General features: G+C 53.2%; 6 protein-coding genes across 6 annotated transcripts; 2 read left to right on the forward strand and 4 right to left on the reverse strand.

Annotated features, from left to right (window-relative positions):
• Positions 1–1,660: 1,660 nt before the first annotated feature.
• SPSK_08129 (uncharacterized protein) lies at positions 1,661–2,038 on the reverse strand (the record flags this gene model as incomplete). Its single annotated transcript, XM_016734772.1, has 1 exon — positions 1,661–2,038. One exon carries the CDS (start codon positions 2,036–2,038, stop codon positions 1,661–1,663), a length of 378 nt encoding a protein of 125 aa, XP_016590985.1.
• Positions 2,039–3,971: 1,933 nt separating this feature from the next.
• Positions 3,972–4,293, reverse strand: SPSK_08162 (uncharacterized protein; the record flags this gene model as incomplete). Its single annotated transcript, XM_016734802.1, has 2 exons — positions 3,972–4,164; positions 4,211–4,293. The coding sequence occupies 2 exons, from the start codon at positions 4,291–4,293 to the stop codon at positions 3,972–3,974; spliced, it is 276 nt and encodes a 91-aa protein (XP_016590986.1).
• Positions 4,294–6,123: 1,830 nt separating this feature from the next.
• SPSK_07138 (fungal specific transcription factor domain containing protein) lies at positions 6,124–8,358 on the forward strand (the record flags this gene model as incomplete). The annotated part of the gene is made up of 3 exons (XM_016733805.1): positions 6,124–6,431; positions 6,585–6,737; positions 6,801–8,358. 3 exons carry the CDS (start codon positions 6,124–6,126, stop codon positions 8,356–8,358), a joined length of 2,019 nt encoding a protein of 672 aa, XP_016590987.1.
• A 1,402-nt stretch (positions 8,359–9,760) lies between these two features.
• SPSK_07146 (potassium ion channel) lies at positions 9,761–11,961 on the reverse strand (the record flags this gene model as incomplete). The annotated part of the gene is made up of 4 exons (XM_016733813.1): positions 9,761–11,294; positions 11,360–11,475; positions 11,571–11,782; positions 11,859–11,961. 4 exons carry the CDS (start codon positions 11,959–11,961, stop codon positions 9,761–9,763), a joined length of 1,965 nt encoding a protein of 654 aa, XP_016590988.1.
• A 1,184-nt stretch (positions 11,962–13,145) lies between these two features.
• Positions 13,146–13,520, reverse strand: SPSK_08131 (uncharacterized protein; the record flags this gene model as incomplete). Its single annotated transcript, XM_016734774.1, has 1 exon — positions 13,146–13,520. One exon carries the CDS (start codon positions 13,518–13,520, stop codon positions 13,146–13,148), a length of 375 nt encoding a protein of 124 aa, XP_016590989.1.
• Positions 13,521–15,066: 1,546 nt separating this feature from the next.
• Positions 15,067–18,595, forward strand: SPSK_06921 (ATPase, AAA family protein; the record flags this gene model as incomplete). The annotated part of the gene is made up of 7 exons (XM_016733591.1): positions 15,067–16,511; positions 16,616–16,799; positions 16,868–17,320; positions 17,396–17,656; positions 17,717–17,795; positions 17,870–18,180; positions 18,248–18,595. The coding sequence occupies 7 exons, from the start codon at positions 15,067–15,069 to the stop codon at positions 18,593–18,595; spliced, it is 3,081 nt and encodes a 1,026-aa protein (XP_016590990.1).
• Positions 18,596–18,604: the final 9 nt, after the last annotated feature.

An 18,604-nucleotide genomic window follows, 5' to 3' on the forward strand; every position in this document is an offset into this window, starting at 1 on the left:
GATTTGAAACCCACTGGCATTTGGTTTGCTTGGAATTATCACCTCGAGGGCAACAATTGCGTTGCCTCCTGAACTCGCCAAAAGACAGCCTGGTGGGCTTACGGCGTGCGTCAGTCCAAACTCTACGGGCTCGTCGGGACGAGCGGATATACGCAGTCCACTTCGCATCCCGAGCCTCGTTGGCATTCTGTTAATGAGGTGTCCTTGCAGCCAAGATGGCACGCCCGGCACTGGGACTTTTATCCAAGAATATCATACCAGCAAACGCGCTGTTGCCGTTTTGGCGTCTTTCCGTGACAATCAAACCTTGCTTTGTTTTGTCGATTCGATTTCTGTAATAAGGACATGCCGCATCATACGGTAGGTTTTGCTTGCCGTGTTGAAAGTAATCGGATTCGCGCATCCGTGGACCGTCTTCGCCTTAATTTCTCCCGGCCCTGTACAAACATATGCACTTCACTCGGGCTGCGCTTTCCGACGGTCTCCAGGCGATTTCCGCTTGGGTGTTCTGGTAGTGTTCATTTTGCTCCCATCGCCGGGGCCAAGGAAAGGTACACGCAGGCGCGACAAAAGGACCCGCCAGGAAATCCTGAGGCAAATATGGCGCACAAGAACCACAAAAATGGTCGGTTGCCGAAATGTGCGATGCCGGCCGAAGGCCACATTTACATGAAAAAGAAATAACATTCAACACAAAAAAGTGAAATGACAAAAGGAAAGCCGGTTCCATAGTTTCCAAAGTCGCCGTTTGTTCGCCTTTGTCGGGTGACCAAGGCAAGAAAAAGTCAGCCATCAGCCCGTCCCAGGACCCGCACACAAATCAAATGGTGCCGAGTGTTTTGCCATTCCTCTGATCCCTGAGGGACGACTGGGCAGATGCTTTTACCAGCACATGTTTTGATTCGTTCGTGTGAAATAGTATTTTGTCTCCTGTCTTTCTGGGGACAGCGGCTTGTGTCAGTCGTACTCGTGTCGTGTGCCTCAATTTTCGTCTCGTATTCCACTTGGTACGACGGATCTGCGGCCTGATGTGCTCCGTAAATTGCAAGTTTGGTGATTGCAGTGCTCCGTGTGCGTCCTTGTATTTGCGTCCTGAAAATCTGACAGCGCACCGCTGACGCATCGGAACACCGGGGTCGTGTCGCATTCGAACAAGACCATACTCAAGCCCCCAGGTCACGGTGATAAATGGCAAAGTCCATAAGCAGACGGCGTTTTGGAGTGCTCTGCCCATTCTCCTTTTCTTTTAGGGCTGTACTTTCTTGAAGCCTGAAATGGGCACCGTAATACAGAGTCGTAAGGGAACGGGGCCCTGTCCGCCTCGCTCCGTTGCGTCGTGCGCGTAAATTACGACGCGCTTTGCCGAGAGAAATGGGGCCGCCTCAACCCACATTGCCACTCTGTCGGTGCGCTGGTGATTGAAATGGCCCAGACCCCGACAAAATCAAGAGACAAAATGGTCAAGGGGAAAGAAGAGGGCCAAGCGACATTCATACCGAGGATCGACGGGAAACTAGCTGTGTAAGCTGTGTACTGTGTAACAATACATCGTAGGTATGTGGTGCTGGGTCTCAGCCACGTAAAAGGCCGGAAGTGAGACACGTCGGCCGTCCGTCCTCCTGGGCGAATGTCGATTTCGCAGCTTGATCTTGATTTCGATTTAGCCGGCGGCGAGTAGGCAACACGGAGGATGGGCGAGAGCCAGTAGGTAAAGACAAAAAACCAACGAGAGAGGGAGGACGAATGCGATGCACAGGCCTGTAAAGAGACCCAAAGAGCCGATTCGAAGCATGCACTTCGCCAGCCGGTTTGGGGTTTGGTTGCCAGTTGCCGTATTGAGGCTGGCCCAGCACGGCCGAAGACCAGCAGCATCAGCAGGAGTATCCAGCGCTGCGCCCGGTCCATTGTGCATAACAAATCTCATGCGACACTTGTTGGGGCCAAAGTCTGAGCCGTCGGAGGCGGTCTGAAACGTGAGACACGGCGCAACGGGGCTGCCCAATTGGACATGGAAGATGTGCTTCAAACCGCCTCTCATTTTTCTTGGCCCCTATTCCTTTCTCGTCGCCCAACCGTTCCGGGATCTGTTCATTTTCTTTCTGCTCTTTCTTGCGCCCTTTCATGTTTGTTCTACCGTGCACCGTCTTTCAAGGATCGGGTGGTTTGATAATTTGATGAGTATGGCGGTTTGACAAGGTCGTTTGACCGGGGGTAGAAGGGAGGGTCGTCCCCGGAAGTAGGTGTAGTCTTAATGTGCCGGCCAGCTTGCGAGGCGACCTTTACGAATGATTTGTGAAAAGGGGAAAGCCGGCGACAAAAGAGAACTAAATACGACGTATTGCCGGTTGCTCTTTCTTTCCTGTGAACATGTTCGTGGCTCTTTCTAAAAGTAAAATAGAAGGAACGATGAAGAAACGCTCATGTTAAGCAAGGACGGAGGGTACACGGAAGACACCCACACGAAGCACTGGGCGAGACATGAAAAAACACGGCGCCATCTTTGGGGGAACTGGTTTTGGGCACGGAAGCAAGTGGGGCAATCTTCCAGCTAAATTGTGCGTCCCGGTCGGTCTTGGGGCAGTGGCACGACTGTTCGAAGAGAAAGAGGTGCCTAGGCCGCAGGAAGGAGGGACGAGGCAAGAACGGCCCCCCTAGTGTGCGAAAGCCAGTCCGGTCCGCTACCGAGCACCTTCACGTGCCTTCCAATTGTTCGATACCGTGACCTGTAACTGCCGAATAAGTTGGCCGTTTCATGGGAAGTGCCCAAGATGTGAGAAATTGAAGCAATAAGGAAAAGAAGGTAAGTATTATGCGGGAAAAGGACACGGAAGCACTGCAAACCCACGGGTGAGTTGGCGATTCCAAAACTCTGCAAGATCCCGGGCGACGTGCGCATGGATAGTCTCACTCCGAAGCAAGGCATCTTACGTGTGCAGGCTCGCCGTCACGGAGCGGAGTCGACAGACACAACCTTGAGCTAGCAGCCAAGACCTGATTTGCTCGGCGCATAGTCCCCGATCAGCACGCCAAACACTTGATACTTGGGCGGCCGACGGTTACTGAGACTCGACACCCCCCTTCTTCAGAGACGAACGACGGGTGGCAAACATATCTCTCCTACGAGGCACTGGGGAGCAGATGGACACAGCGACAAGACCAACTTCGCGACGACGTGGTCCGGACGAGTTCAAGGGCAGCATCTCTGGGAGAAAAGGATGCAAAGGAGAACAGAGAAAGAAAAGGGGAAAAAGTAGAAAAATGATCAGGAAACAGAAAATACCAAGGCGACCAAGTAGAGGCGACGCAAATTATGATTCCCGGTTGCTCGTGACATTCGGTCTGAGCCAAGACTTTGCGAGCCAAGCGAGCCCATGTGTCACTCGACAGGTCGCCCGATCTTTTCGTTAGTACTCCGTAGTCCGGTTGTCGTCACCGCTCTCCCTAGGTCTTCCCTGGCCTTGTGATTGTCTTTCATCTCCTCCCAAATGGCCACCTTGTGCAAGAGAAGACACGATACACTCTAAAGTGCTGGACACCTCCGTAATCCCAACAGTGAATCAAATAGGAGCAGCGAAAAAGGCGTTGTTGGGTACAACCCGCGGCCAAAGTTTTCCGCCCTGCAAATTGCAATTTACGCGTCTGGGCTGCGGCCGGGACACCATCCTGCCGCCCGGCCAGTTGTGTCTCTGGGAAGGTCAAACTAACCGTGTTTGGCTAGGACTGGTCTTGGAACGGCCGGGGTGGGCTGAGATTTTCCATGCACAGTGACTTCGCTCGTGTACCTTGCTTTCCCACTCTTCAATGTACCGAGTATGACAACGCAATCACAGGTGGCCGTGTGTCTGGCATACCGGAATCGAGGACGGCGCCATTTCAAGAGCTGTGTTTCGCTCCATGCTCTCTTTGCATGGTGAGAAAAGGGCCTGGAATTTGTTGGGCAAGGAGCGGGGGAGATGTCTCTTTTTGCGGCGCTAGCCACTTGATGCCACGGGAAGCGCGGCCTCTGGGAATGGGAGCGCCAAGAGAAGCGCCGTAAAAGTCGCGCAAGGTGCCAGAAGGCCGCCAGCCCGCCAGCCCGCCAGCCCGTCAGCCCGCACAATGGGCGAGAGTCTGCCCCGGGCGTGATTCCATAGCGACGGGCTGCTCTGTGGCCCCTTGCCCCTTCTGTAAATGCAGTGCCTCGCGTCTCTGTATCTTACAATGCTACTACCCTAGAGCCTGCGTCGTGCTTCGCCGGGAGGCCGGGCTGTGGCTCGACATTGCTGCGCCGTGGAAGCCGGCAGTCAGCGTCATCAATGCAGGGTAAGGGGGGATGCAAGTCAGAAGCTCCTGCCTCCTCCTTCCTCGCGATGCAGACAAAAGTCCGTCCTACGTGAAAGGAGGCAAGGTACAGAAATCAGTGGACTGTGGCCGGGGCGTACGAACACCGCACAGCCTGTGTCGCCCTGGTTGCGCACAACGCCAAAAGCAGGCAGGCATCCCGTCCGCACGCCCTCGCTGGTCTCCGTGCTTTGTGGCGACGGCACGCAGGCCAGCAAAAACCTTGGTGCTCCGGGGCCAACTCGCCAGGCTTTAGCCAGCAAACAGAAGTCGACCCACTTTTCAATTTCCCACTCTTTACGTTCTTGCCTTGATCGCCTGGCTTTGTGCTTTCTGTTGTCCGTCCCTTCCCCTTCGAGCCCCCGGCATCATCACCCGATCCGCCCGTGTTCGTTGTTTCTCAATTATTTGGGCCTTCCGTCCATCATTTTTTCACGTCTGCTTAGTGTTTCCCACATCGTATTATTAGGCGTCATTCTGGTTATCCTGTGTTCGTTCCCAATTTGCGGCCGGGTGTTGTTGGCGTCGAGTGCACACCCCCCTTTTTGTTGTGTGTCGCGCACCGTCCACGCCCCCCCTCGTTGCTCTTTCCTTCGTAGCCGCCGCCCCGACCGTCCGTCCACGTCTCCTTCTTTCTGACTGGGGCTAAATTTTCCATCCCGTCATCCGCCCACCGCCCACCGCCCACCGCGCCTTCCACTACCGTGACACGCTGTTGCCCACCGCTCTCCCGCTCCTGCTCTCCCACCCCTTCAATTTGTGCCCCCTTTGCACAGCTTCCCCCTTTCCCTCTCCCGAAACGTAAGGCAGTATCGGCGCCCCTTCCTCTTTTTTTATTCTCTTCAGTGTCCTTCGGGCCTCCTTTCTTGCTTGTGCTCGCTATTGCGCTGTGTCATTGTGTCTGCTGTCCCTCTGTGCGTTGCCTACTTTATGCAATCTTTCGCACATCCTACAGTGCGCTCTTGTGTGCAAGCCCTGAAACGTCAAGATCGCTCTGGCCCGGGCAGGCCGTGGCTTTTTTAGAGCAAGCCCCGAAATAACATTGCTCCAGGCCACAGCCGAGAAAAAAGAGGGAAATGAAGAAAGAAGAAGAAAAAGAAAAGGAAAAAAAGAAACGAAAAGGGCCACAGGCCAAAAGGGCCGCCCCAGAAAAATTGCGTCCCGACCGACGCCGAAGCGTAGTTTCTCGTCTGACCCCCGAACCTCAGCCCTGGGGCTGACCCAAAACAGGCGGCCAAAGAGCCCAAGCCCTGCACAAGCCCCCAAAATAGCGCCCAAGCTCGCTGCCACCCGCGCGTTGCGCGTGTGCCTCTCCGCCGCGAACCTCCGTTGCCTTGTCCGGCGCTCCTGCTCCTTTGCCACCTCTGCGCCCATGCCCTCACGCGCCTCTTCCGGCCCTTTCCTTTTTTTCTCCTCCACCTGTTACCTTGTGGCCCCTAATTTGATCCGCGCACTTCTTTCCTGCCCGAATTCCCTCCCGGCTCTTTTCTTCTCCATCCTCGTTTTCTCCTCTCCTCTCCTGCCGAGACAGTTTCTTCCCTTCACCACATTCTTTCTCCCCCCGTCCATCAACGCTGCTTTGCGTCGTCAGCTCGGGCGTCTGTCCGCACCACCATAGAATCGGCCTCACCTTTACAACCAGAATCTGGCACGTCGCAAGCTACTGCCAGCTGTCACTTTTGGATCTCCACCGCTCAGCAACATCTCCTCTTTTCCAGCTCCCTCACTCCCTCCCACCAGGCATACATCCATCATCTCTAGACAGGTATTCGACTCCGAACATCGCTCACCGCCGCACTCACGATGGCCTCCGTCGTCCGCAGCACGGCCCTCCGCGCCGGCGGTGCCTGTGTCCGCTGCCGCAAAGGCAAGACAAAGTGTGTCTACGAGAACGGCCGCGCGCCGTGCAAGAACTGCGCAAAGGGCATGCACGAATGCTATCTCCCCTCAGAGTCCATGAGCCATGGTGGACAGGGTGTCTCTCCGGCTCGCATCCCCCAGCGGACGCGCGAGTCCCTGCCCAGCGACAGCCGGGTTCCTGGCTCTGGATCGGCCGACCGCGTTGTCCTCACCTCGTCGGCTTCGCGCCACTCGCTTGGCAGCGCGGAGAAGTAAGTTTATTCGCCCCTCCCGCTCCTTGTCCTTCCACGTCCTTCTGCCGAAAGTGGGCTTCCATGCTCCGGCGGCTGGTAATCACCAAACCTTGTATTGGCCCCGTACTGCCTATGTTGTACCGTTAACTAACCATGCCGTTTCTATCACAGGTTGACTCCAGAACTTATGGCCGAGTGCGAGCGGGTTATCTCCAAGACACTGCCTGCTTGCGTTGCCTTTCATAAGCCGTCCTTCCTGCAGCAGCTGAAGAACGCTGCCCTCGACCCGTCGATGGTGCACGCCCTGCTGACCACTGCTTCTCGGTAAGATAAAAATGAACAACCTTGAGACGGCTGATGCCGACACAGTTTCTAACTCCTTATCAGTTACTCTCCCAGTCTCATCCGCCGGTATGGTAGCCACGGTGGCGGCACGGCTGCTGCGGAGCACTTTGCTCAGAAGGCGAGCAACTTCATCATGCAGTCCCTCGATCACCCGAGCCTTGGTGACATTCAGGCCCTCTGCCTCCTCGTTATCCATGAATGGGGCTGCCGCAACGCCGTCCGTGCATACATCTACCTCGGCCAGGCGGCCCGCATGGCCCAGATGTTCCGCATCGTACAGATTCACCAGCCCTCGGATCCCGACAACTTCCTGAAGGAGGAATCATTCCGCCGCACTCTTTGGCTCATTTACATCCTCGACTGTTTCCTCACGAGCAGCCCCGGCCGCCATCCTGCTCTTTCGTCGCTGGACATTGTTGATGTCGCGCTCCCTTGCCAAGACATGAACTTCAACTTTGGCAGCCCCGTCTTTGTCCGGACACTCAGCGGGGTCGCCCCCGGCGTTGCCCCGGACCCGGATGCCCCTCTGGCCGATGTTGGCGAATTCGCGTATATTGTTCTGGCGACGAAGGCCTGGCGCAGTGTGGTTGAGATGATGACCACCACGTCCATCGACACCTTCTCCGAGGCCCGCTGCTTGGACCTTGAGGCCGAGATTGACGCCATCCGCCAGTCTCTCCCCGTCCACTTTGCCGACAAGCCTGGGCAGATCAACCTGCACGTCACCATGGGCAGTGGCTTCACGTACGCCATGATTCACTGCCTCTTACAGTGTGCCACGATCTTTGTCAACCGTCGCCAAATTCTGCAGATCGTTACGGCCGAGGACTTCAATGCAGATGAGTGGCGCAACAGCGCTCATACCCAGCTCGTCGACAAGATCTTTGCAGCCTCCCATGGCATCATCTCTATGCTGGTGTCGCTCGAGAACGGGGCGGATAAGGATTCCATCCTCTGCTTCCCCATCGTGATGCTTTTCTCTGCCTTTACCGCTGGTTCGACTGTTGCATACTTGTATCTCAAGGGACTCGCCCCCTCCAACGTGACCGACACGGCATTGCTCATTGTGCGCGATAGTTTGCGTCTGATGAATGACGGCGCCGAGTCGTGGCCTCTGGTCATGCCCTGGAACCGCCATCTGACTGTTATGGCTAAGGTCCTGCGCGACATTAACGCGCGCGAAGATGCGCCTGGATCGCCAGAGCAAGCCAAGGCCCGCAATGGCTCGCCCTATGTCAAGGACGATGCTTCGTCGCAGCCGGACACAAATCCCGATGCTATGGACTACGAGCATGCGGGCGGTAACGTGTCGCATGATGCCGAGCGCAACGACTCGGTGGACCGCGGCAGCGAGCCGCCCGCACCCAAACGCACCGGTGGCATTGCCACTATCAACGGTGGTTCTGCCGGTGCCTCCACCCCGGCCCCCGACAGCCCGCCTCCGGTGCCTGTCAACAAGCAGGAGTCGCCCGAACCGCGCTCCAACTCGAACCCGCCGAACCTGACGGTCGACATTACGGCCAAGGAGCTGTGCAGCGCCTTTGAGAGACAGCTCCTGGAGCTGGACGACCTGGCAGCGTTCATGGGCGGCGGTGTCTAAACTTCGCGTTTACGTCATATACTTTCTGGAACATTACAACCATACCCGTTTTGTTCTCTGCGTTTTTCTTCTTTTTTCCTTGCTGTTCTACGCGACAAAACTCTTCTCAACACTTTTTACAATCTGTTTCATGTTCGGTTGTTTGTCACCATCTCTCCGGTTTGACGTCTTCCACCGGTTTTCGGTCTGTTTGATACCGTGTTTGCATGCGACAGTCTCGTCTTTTGTCTTCAGTATTGTTTTCCAACCTGTACGGATATCAGCATCGGTTGCAAGGAGCTTGTTACTTTCTAATCAGTGTCTGCGGAGTACCTTTGTTTACTGTTGTTTGTATCGTTCTCATATATGGAATAAGTCAAGGGATGGCCCGCGGCTGGGTTGAAGGGAATTTGTTTACTTGTTTGGTCTTTTCTTTAAGGCGGTTCATCGAGGCAACGAATGTTCAGGGAACGGAAGGCCGGGAGACCCAAGAAATCTTTCAATTTGTGGCGTTTTAGTATTCACTGTCGTTTTTGCCCTTTTTTTTCAACTTTAACTTCGGATTTTTTTTTCAACCCGTTGAGATTGTTTGCCATCTTACAGTCGGTTTTTTGTTTCTATGCGACTCGATTCGCGTTTCATTACTGAACAACGTGTTTCTGTGACGAGTATTCCCCTCTCATTTACTTTCAAGGCGCTCAATCCGTCAACCTCGGAGGCTATGTGTCATATTCTGTGTGTTGTTCATCTTCTTCCTATGCATCACAAAAAGTTCGAACCTTGTCAGTTCGCGGCACTATTTTCATTTCCAATTAATTTCCCTCGTACGAATTATTTATGTTGTAGTATAAGACTGTATTAATTTTAAGAAAATGACGGCCATCAAAGACGCTTAATAGTTAATTGCCTTTGTAAATCGGCATTTTTCTTAAAAAAAGGCAAATTACAAAATAAAACTTGCAAATAAACACGTTGTACTTCCAAACTATGTACAATTTCTTATACTATGGTATGTATCCGTAAACTATATATGTAAAACCAAAACCGAGCAAGACCCTGGTTCAGGACCAACATATCCTTCATGTGTTTCTGCCACACCGCAATATGCTCGTTGTGTGTCATGTCGGTTGCTGTACGGTGGTTGGTCGTGGTTGCTGCCGCAACTGCACCGGACACGCCGTTACAGGAGTAAAATATGCTCTTAAATGTTCAGAAAATATTGAAAAATCCAAAAAACTAGGCCGGGTCTGCCTCTGTGCCAAGGAGATGCAGAACAGAAAAAGGATAGGATTCGCACGTGGAGTCTCGCCGCTCAGTTGGATGAAGAACCGACCGTCTCGTATATGATTAGCAGTGCCGAACCCTGCTTTTCTTGCTCCAACCCTCGCAACGCCACTCATGATCCTCTCTTCCGGGTGTCCACTCATGCGGTTGTCTTGGATGCGGAGCTCTGCTCTCCGGTTGACTGCTGTACCGATGTGCCACCCGCCTGCTTGACAAGTGCCTCGAGAAGCTGCTTCAACTCGGTGACCTCAGCGCGTAGCTGCCGCACTTCTACCACGGCAAGCTCGTCTTCGACGTTGGGCTTGACGGTCTCGACTGTCTTCTTCCACCCGTCCGCTTCAAAGTCGACACCAACACCAGTCACAGCGAGCTGCTCCCACTCTTCAACCGTGTCGTCGTCGTCATCGCCACGGCGGCGGTTGCCCAGAATGTCGTACGCCGTCCGGGTCTCAAAATAGGCGGCGATGAGCAGCAGCGGCGAGTACAGGATGCCCATGACAATGTCGTTGATGCGCTCGTACATGCGCTTGCTCATCCACCATTCCAGCGGGAGCGCCAAGAAAAACACCTCGATGAGGTTGAACGGAGGGATAAACACGTTCTCGTCCGGCGCGCGGACGAACTGCATCGTCTTGTGCGCAAACAAGGCGAGGTACTCGTCGTCGGCGTTCTCGTAGATGTCCTCATACGCCGAGTTGTAGAGGGCGATCAAGATGTTGAGCAGGACAACCATGACGATAAACGTAAAGCAATAGTACAGAATGATGCCAAAGGGATGCCCGAACTGCTCGAACCCTTCAAAATCAGGGCTCTGCATCACGGCGTTGGCCATGGCCTGCACGATGAACGTCACGTCGCTGAGAACGAGATCTTCTGCAATGTCCAGGCCGATAAAAGCCTGCAAAAAGCCAATGACGATGACCACCAACAGGGCGAAGAAAATGACCGACTCTTTCATCATCACTTTGAGCACGACGAGCATGGCACCGAAAAACCGGTAGCTGTCCAAGTACAGCAGCAGGCGGACCCAGAACATGGGTGCGCTGACGGCCAAAAAGTTGTAACTCAGTTCGTTTAAGTGCTCGCGCGGTCCCTTGTCATTCGGGTCGTCGGATGGCGCTTTGGAGAAGGCGATGAAACGCATGATGAGACTGACAAAGAGGAGCGAGTAGAGCACACCGTTAAAGGCGTCCCAAAAGCCGAGAATGTAGTATCCGGCTTTCCAGACCTTGGCAAATTCGTCAAAGAGGAAACCGCATGTGAAAAGGTACAGAATAATCTCGACGATGTCCAAGTCTCCATTGCGGTTGATGGTGTTGATAGCAATGGTGTAGAGCACCAGGTAGAGGATGGAGAAGAGCACTTGGACTGCATTTTGGTACATGGGGGCGCGCATGCGGTCCGGGTCGAGGTGCGAATAGAACGACGTGTTGTCGCGGTCCTTATAGTCCACGAAGCTTGAAGGATCGTCCTCGTCCTGCACAAGCCATCCGCGCCAGAGGTAGTTGATGCATTTTTGATATCCCGAAGAACCGATGACACGAAGAGCGTGCAGGTCGACGGCCTTTTCGATGACGTTGGAAGGTAGAGTCGGCTCGTTATTAACGAGAATCGAGTAGCGTTTGAGGAGAACCGCGTGCATGAGGTAGTTCGTGTTTTCCTCGCTTTCGATGCTGTTTGGGAGTTTAGAAACAATGTGGCCAGGACCGCAGTAGCCAAAGGGTAACGCAATACGCACATGAGCTTGGCTATCACCTCGCACGCAGTCGAGCGAATATTGTGCATCTCCGCATCCCACAGCTCAATATGGGCTTGGTGCCAGAACCACCGTTTGCAAATAAGCAAGCAATAGACCTGGGCCGTTAGCAACTGTGCACAGCGAAAGGCCAGTAGTGATGTCGGCTGCCCGGTCTCCTACATCCCATCCCCAACGCGGAATCTACACATACCACGCAGTCCTTGTTATCTTCGCCACCGGCCTCTTTGGCCGCTTGGACGACTTTTTTCGTAATGACCTGGCTATGAGAGCGCGTAATGACGTCTTCCTCCATCTCGCATGGAATGCATTCTTCGATCAAATAGCGTAGACGAATCGCGATCTTGGTCACCTCTTCGGGTGGAATGGCCGACTCAATCGTGTCTTCGACGTATGCCGGGAGAACTGAACACGGGAGGGAAAGGTCAGCACGACTGTTCAGGGAGAATTGAAGCTACTACATCATGTATTGACCACGTACGTCGTCGTCGCGTCTCTTCCCACCACCGATCGTGCTGTGCATGAGACGGATGGCGGTCCCATCCGAGCAGCCGGCGCCAGCCGCCCGAGGAGCGGTGATTCATTGTCGGCAGGAGAGGTATTATGCAAAGAAGCTCTCGTAGCACGCATTGACCGTTGTCGTGGTCGTTGTCTCCAGCTCTGCAAATGCTAATTGGATTTTGGCTGTACGTTGTATGAATGAATCTGCGAGAAGGTGGAAGCGGGGAAAGAGGAGCTCAAAGAAAAGAGCTGGCTGGCACCCTCTTTTTACTGCATCTTCTTTCTCCTCTCTCTTTGTCTGCTTGTCGATTGAGTCCGATGCTAGCGCGAAAGCACTTGTCGCGAATGGGGAAAACAAACTGGGAAAACTGGGCTCGACAATCGTCAGCCAAACCAAGACGTTCGCCGAGATTGTGTGGTCCAGCGGGTCTTGGCGTTGGAGCGAGTACTAATTCGGGATGACGTCGGCGGTGATCGATAATTGCGGGCCAAGTCACTAGCCTCGCAAAGACCTCTTCTGTTTTGCTTCATCGTGAGGCCAAATACTCTGTACCTACCACCGAGATATGACGAGGCTGCTAAGATGCAACTGGATGGCCTCGAATGCGACAAGAAATGGGCGGTAAACATAGGCCCAGCCAGGACAAATGCACCGTTAAAATGCCGCATTTTGACAACGGAGGACAAAGTGAAACAACTGCTCTGCAAATACCAACTGGCCAATGATGTGCCTGTTGGTTAATTTGAGAAATAATCTGACGCAAGTCTTTTGCAATAACTGCAGCGTATCGTCAACTGTTGGGTGTTTGTTTTTTGTTCGGTCAATGAATTGTTGCTGATGTAGGACGGCTCGTTTTAGACGCTGGTTCGAGTCCATATGCTAGGCCTCGGTAGGGTAGTATTCAGAACTGGCGTGGCAAGCTTGTTTTAAGGCATGTTCACACAATGGGTGTCCTTGCCGTGCTGAGCATGTCTCGCGGAGCCTCAACAGACGATAAAATCTTCTGCCTGGCGATCTTGTCAGTGAGGATCAATGAGCAACCCCACTATTGCATGTGATCACTTCTCTGGCCGGGGAAGAAGTGCCATCACGATGATGGTTGGCCAACAAATCGGCATGTCGCTCGTTTGTGGTCGACCATCGTCTCAAAAGAAGGTTGCAACACGGCAAGCAACATTTGACGTGGCATCCGCAGACTGTGCCAAAGTCGCCCGTGCAACGTGGATTAGGCTGGTGTGCCCCCCGTTCTTCCACGAGAATCCGGGATTATATTTCAGCTGTCAAGGTTAGGCTGCCAACGGCACAGCAGCCCATAGTAACTCCCTTTGAGCCGCACAAGCGACACCATCCCCTCTGCAAGGATGAGCCGTCCTTGAGCAGCTTCTCGACCTCTTGGTCCGATAAAGAGGGTTTGGCAAATGACTTCCGCCCAGGCTCCACTGTTGCCTGCCTGTTGAGAGCCGCTTCCGAGGCGGTGTCTGCCTGTGGGTGTCGCTTAGCGTTAGATGGTTTGACGAGGCTGAGAAACTCGGTGGAGTCGCGACGACGAATCGTGACGCTGGTTGCTCCGTAGTGGGCGACGATATGTTTCTTGTAGCGCGGCGTCTTAATCCAAAATGACAGAAAACGGGCAAGGTGCATTTGGCTCGCTTCTATCGTCGACAGTTTGCGGCATTCCAACAGTGGAAAGTCCAACTGGCAGATCTCCCGTTCTCGATTTCCTTTTTTTTTTTTTTTTTTTTTTTTTTTTTTTCCCAAACTGGGCGTTCACAGGTTTGACTCAGTGGGGGAGAGGGTAAGCGGGGAAGGCAGTGGCCCAAGCTCCTACCCGCGTGGCTTGTCTTCACGCTGGCGATTGGAAGTGAACAGTTGAGACCGTTAAACGGGAGAGGAAGGCGCGACCCTGAAGCTGTGACTGCAAGCCAGGCGTGAGATTTAGGCAACAGGCAGGAATCATGCATTCACCCAAAAGGCCAACCCGTGGCTATGCATGGAGACCGCAGCTTGGGGCTTTTCTGACAACAAACAACCAAACAAAGTGCACGTCGGCCAGACCCATGCATGTTTCTGTAAAAAGCCCTCCACATATTTATCTTCTATTCACATCTATCTCTTTTCAAAAGGGTATAATAAAGACCACCTTCGTCCTCTTACTTCGTTCATCGTTCCTGCCTCACGTTTTCTGTCGTTGTTTCCATTTTTTGCTAACCCTTCCCCGCTCCTTCTGTTTCCGTGGCACAACCTCACACGCTCGCGCCAGCTGTGTCGACAACCTTTCGACTTCTTTTTTTGTATACATTGCCATCGCATCACGAACAAAACTTGCTTCAATTTGCCCAACTTTCCGACGTTGCATCCTCGGTTCTTCAGTAATCGCCACACGCTGCGGTATTTTGCTTGGATCTTCGCTTTCTATCGATTTTGGTGTAAGTAAATACAGACCGACATTCCACCAAGCAGCATGATTTAGATATCTTATATGCTTCATCCCATCACGGTTCTCTTCTATTTGCAACCGGGCCTTCCTATCGTCTTAATTTTATTTTTGCTTTCCCAGTCCCCATTTTTGAATTCTGATCCAGCTGTCTCTCACCGACTTCTCAGGCTGCATCTTGCCTGTCGCCCAGTCCACCCTGCATATTCAAGACTACCGTCAAGTGGCGGCAACGTACCTGCGGCCCACGCCTCGCTCTCGACCTCCACCTTATCGCTATTTCCTTTCAGCTAGTTCTGCTGGCTTCGTTAGGAGCCGACAGTTGCATCAGCGTCCCCCCGAATTCCCCCCCGCACGAGGTGTCTTCTACTCTTAGGTCACACGGGCGGTGTATTTTTCACGCGCAACCAATCTTGACAACGACGACAGGCTAGGATTGCAGCGAGCCTCAGGAAACTCTGTGTATCGTGCGTAGTTGGGAGCTGCATGTGCTCTGCGTGAACAGAGGTTTCATTTGACTCTATCCCCGCCTCGCGCCTCGTCCTCTCTGCATCTGCTTTCTTGGTCTTGTTTGTTTCTTGTGGCCGCCTTTGATTCTTGTTCTGTATTTTTGTATCTTTTGATAATTCTGCACGCGTCTGGTTTCATCCTTTGCAACCGGAAAGAGAACCAAAGAATCTATAAAGAAGAACCATCTGCTGACCTATTTCTCCATCTTTCAAGTTTCACCTGCTCCAACAGCAACCTCCCAATATGGATTCTCAAAACTCGGCGGGCCTCGTCATCCGGGAGATGGATACGTCCACGTCCACGAAAGAGGACACTGCAAAGGCCATTGTTGATCCAGTGCCGGCGTCCATCAAGACTGAAACGAGTCTCAAAAAGACAACAAACCGTGCCAATGGCGAGGGGAATGCCAGCGGCAAGGCCAAGACCAGTAAGGCACAGACCTCCAACACCAAGAAGCCAAAGAGGACTGTTGTGATTGAGGTCGACGGCTCATCGGGCTCAGAGAGCGACTCGGACTCATCGTCACTGGCCTCTGATCTTTCTTCCGACCAAGACTTGTCCGACAGTGAGTCCTCCAGCAGCGCCGATGAAGACTCGCGCAAAAAGAAGAAGAACAAGAAGCGTCGCGATGCCGCGAAGGCGACGAAACGGGGTCGGTCGAAAAAATCGAAGAAACCTATCAAGGCCCAAGATCTTTCCGATTCTGATTCTGATTCGAACTCAGACTCGGACTCGGACTCTTCATCCGTGTCAAGGTCTTCGGCGTCACGATCATCGAGTGACTCAGAAAGCTCGTCGGGTTCAGATAGCGAGAGCGACGGTTTTCGCCATCCAGCAAGGGGCCGCCATAACAACCGACGGCAGAAGGATCTCGCCAGGCTTATGCTCCTCCAGCAGCAGCAGCAGCAGCCGCCGCCGCCAACCATCCCAGCCTTCAATCCTTACCAACAATACCAAACTCCCTACTATGGTGCTCCCATGGGCATGCCCATGGGTGGTATGGCGTTTGGTGCGGGCATGGCCCAACCCTTTGCGACAATGCCGGCATACACCCCTCCACCGCTGCCCGCCCACAATCCACCTCCTCGTCATGGCATGCCTCCGAAACGTTCAACCCCCCCGATTCGTGGTAGAGGCAGGATGGCCCGTGGCATGCGGGGCGGTATGCACAATGTAATCGTCGATGGCCATGGCAATATGCGCGACAACCACCGCCGCAGGAAGAGTTCCAAGCACAGGAAGACTTCCAAGTCAATGAGTTTCAAACGTGTTGACCAGGTGTGGGACAATACCATCCACAACTACAAGCTGCAGGACACTGCTGAAGAATCACCTGACTCCGAGTATGACGGCTATGTCTTCCACGTTCGTCGTACGTTTGACTGGGAGGGCAAATACAAGCAAACCTTCGTCGACATCAAGAGCAACTTACTTCGCGATGCCCTGCAGGAGGTCATGGGTGACATCAAAGGTATCAGTCTTGTCGAAGAAACTCCGAAGATGGACCCGAATTTGCTGTTTCTCTACCTGGAGGACATCCGCAAGCATATCAAGACCATGAAAGGATTCAAGCCAACAGGAGACAAGAAGACCCGAAAGAAGGAAGCCAAGCGCAACGAGAAGAAACGCCAGCAACTCAAGGTCCTCGCAAAGTACCTCGACAAGGATTATGAGGAGCTGAAAAACAGGTAAGCGAAGTGCTTCATCTTCGAGCTTTATATACACCTTTTGCCCCTTTGGCTCCACTGTTTGATTTTCTTCGTGACCTTACTCACAAAAACAAATGAATTAGTCTCAAACCTCTTCTCAAAAACGGTCTTATTACCTTCGAGCTGCTCTGGGCTCTATGGAAGCCGAACACCCTGGCTTTCACAACGACATACGGTTCCCCGGACGATCCGCGAGTTTTCAAGGCTGAGATGGCAGAGAAGCACTTCAGTATATCGAAGGGCAGCTTCTACTACATCGAAGGAAAAGTTAGTAATTTCTCTTGCACAATTTGGCACTTTGTTTTGGACGAGAAACATGGACTAACGGGTGCTAGTATTTCGAGTACGATGGCAAACGATTCGGATTTGGTAGCGTTGCCGATGAGATTGACGAGTTTCGGGGCGCACGCAAGATCACGAGTTTGCCCGTCTATCCTCTCGAGTACCACAAAAACGAGGAGCAGCTTCGCAAGGATCTGATCGAACGTGGCAAGAAATTTGTGGCATTGAGTGGCGTCCAATACAAGAACTACGACGGCATGGCCTATTACAAGAAGAAGAAGACAGCTGTCAAGGTCAACATAAGTGGTCGCATCATGATTGACTCCAGCATACACCGGCGTATCAACCCAAATTACCCAATCTCTCTCATCCGCCCTACAGAGCTTGAAGCTTTCTCGGAGGACGACAACTCAGACAACGAATGGGGCAGCGGGCGGGGCCGTTGTGTTGGCTCTGACACGGACGAAGGGAACGGGAGGTCCAACGGCATTCTGCAGGAAAAGAAGGTAAGGCATATACGCAGTACCAGGATCGCAAACATTCGAAACGACAATAAAGCTGACAATTGTTCCGACGACCAGGCCCCGGAGAAGCTCGAGAAAGGGCCTGAAAAGGAGGGTGGCGCCGAGGACGACAATACTTCAGGCGACAACGACGATGCGAAGGTGTCGCTGGAGTTCAGTGAGGAAGAGTACCTAATGTCGTCTCCGGTTGTTCTCGGGTTTGCCTTCGCAGAGAAGATGTGGCTGGAGTTTACCGTGTCGAGTGTGAAGGACATCCACTGGAACAAGGACGCGTACGAGTCTCTTGTGCTTGAGTCCAAGACGAAGGACATTGTTAAGGTTTGTCCCTGTTTCCCATTCCTCTCTGTTTTAAGTATATGAACTGACAACAGTGTATAGGCTCTCGTCGAGTCGCACAAATACCACGCAGCCGAGAGTATCGACGACGTCATTCAGGGCAAGGGCAAGGGTCTCGTTGGTATGTTGACCTTCTTCTCTTCTCCGATCCAGTTGTTGCTGTAGTCGTGGAGGGCTAACGTACCTTCTCTTTAGCTGTACTTCACGGACCTCCGGGTACCGGCAAGACGCTTACTGCAGAGGGCATTTCAGAGCTGCTTAAGTGCCCCCTGTACATGGTTTCTGCCGGCGAGCTAGGAACGGACTCTCGGTTCTTGGAGTCAGAACTGCAGAAGATCCTCGACATCTGTCATGCATGGGGTGCTATCCTGCTTCTCGATGAGGCCGATGTGTTCCTTGAGAAGCGCAACATGCACGATATCCACAGAAATGCTCTGGTCAGCATCTTTCTCCGACAGTTGGAGTACTTCCAGGGTATTTTGTTCCTGACGACGAACCGTGTTGAGGTAGGTCACTGCCCTTCTGTCATATTCTGTGATCCGTTTAGCGACGTTCTTTATTAACATCCCCCAGACGTTTGATGATGCCTTCCAGTCGAGAATCCACCTTGCGCTGCGCTACGACATTCTCGACCAACGTGCCAAGAAAGCCATCTTCAAGATCTTTATCGAGCGGGTGCGCGTTCTCGAGAAGATTGAAATGATGCCATTTTCCGATGAGGACTACAACGACCTGGCCCGGAACGAGCTCAATGGTCGCCAGATCAAGAATACCGTCCGCACGGCCCAGGCGCTGGCCGTGAACAAGAAGGAGCCCATGTCCATGAGCCACATCCGGCAGGTCCTTGAGGTGCACATGTCCTTTGACCGTGATCTCAAGGGTGGCCCCGGCTTCCAGGACGCCATGCGTAGCTACTTCTAAGCTGTGTGT

The sequence above is a fragment of the Sporothrix schenckii genome, assembly GCF_000961545.1.
Source record: "Sporothrix schenckii 1099-18 chromosome Unknown Cont41, whole genome shotgun sequence".
NCBI lineage: Eukaryota > Fungi > Ascomycota > Sordariomycetes > Ophiostomatales > Ophiostomataceae > Sporothrix > Sporothrix schenckii.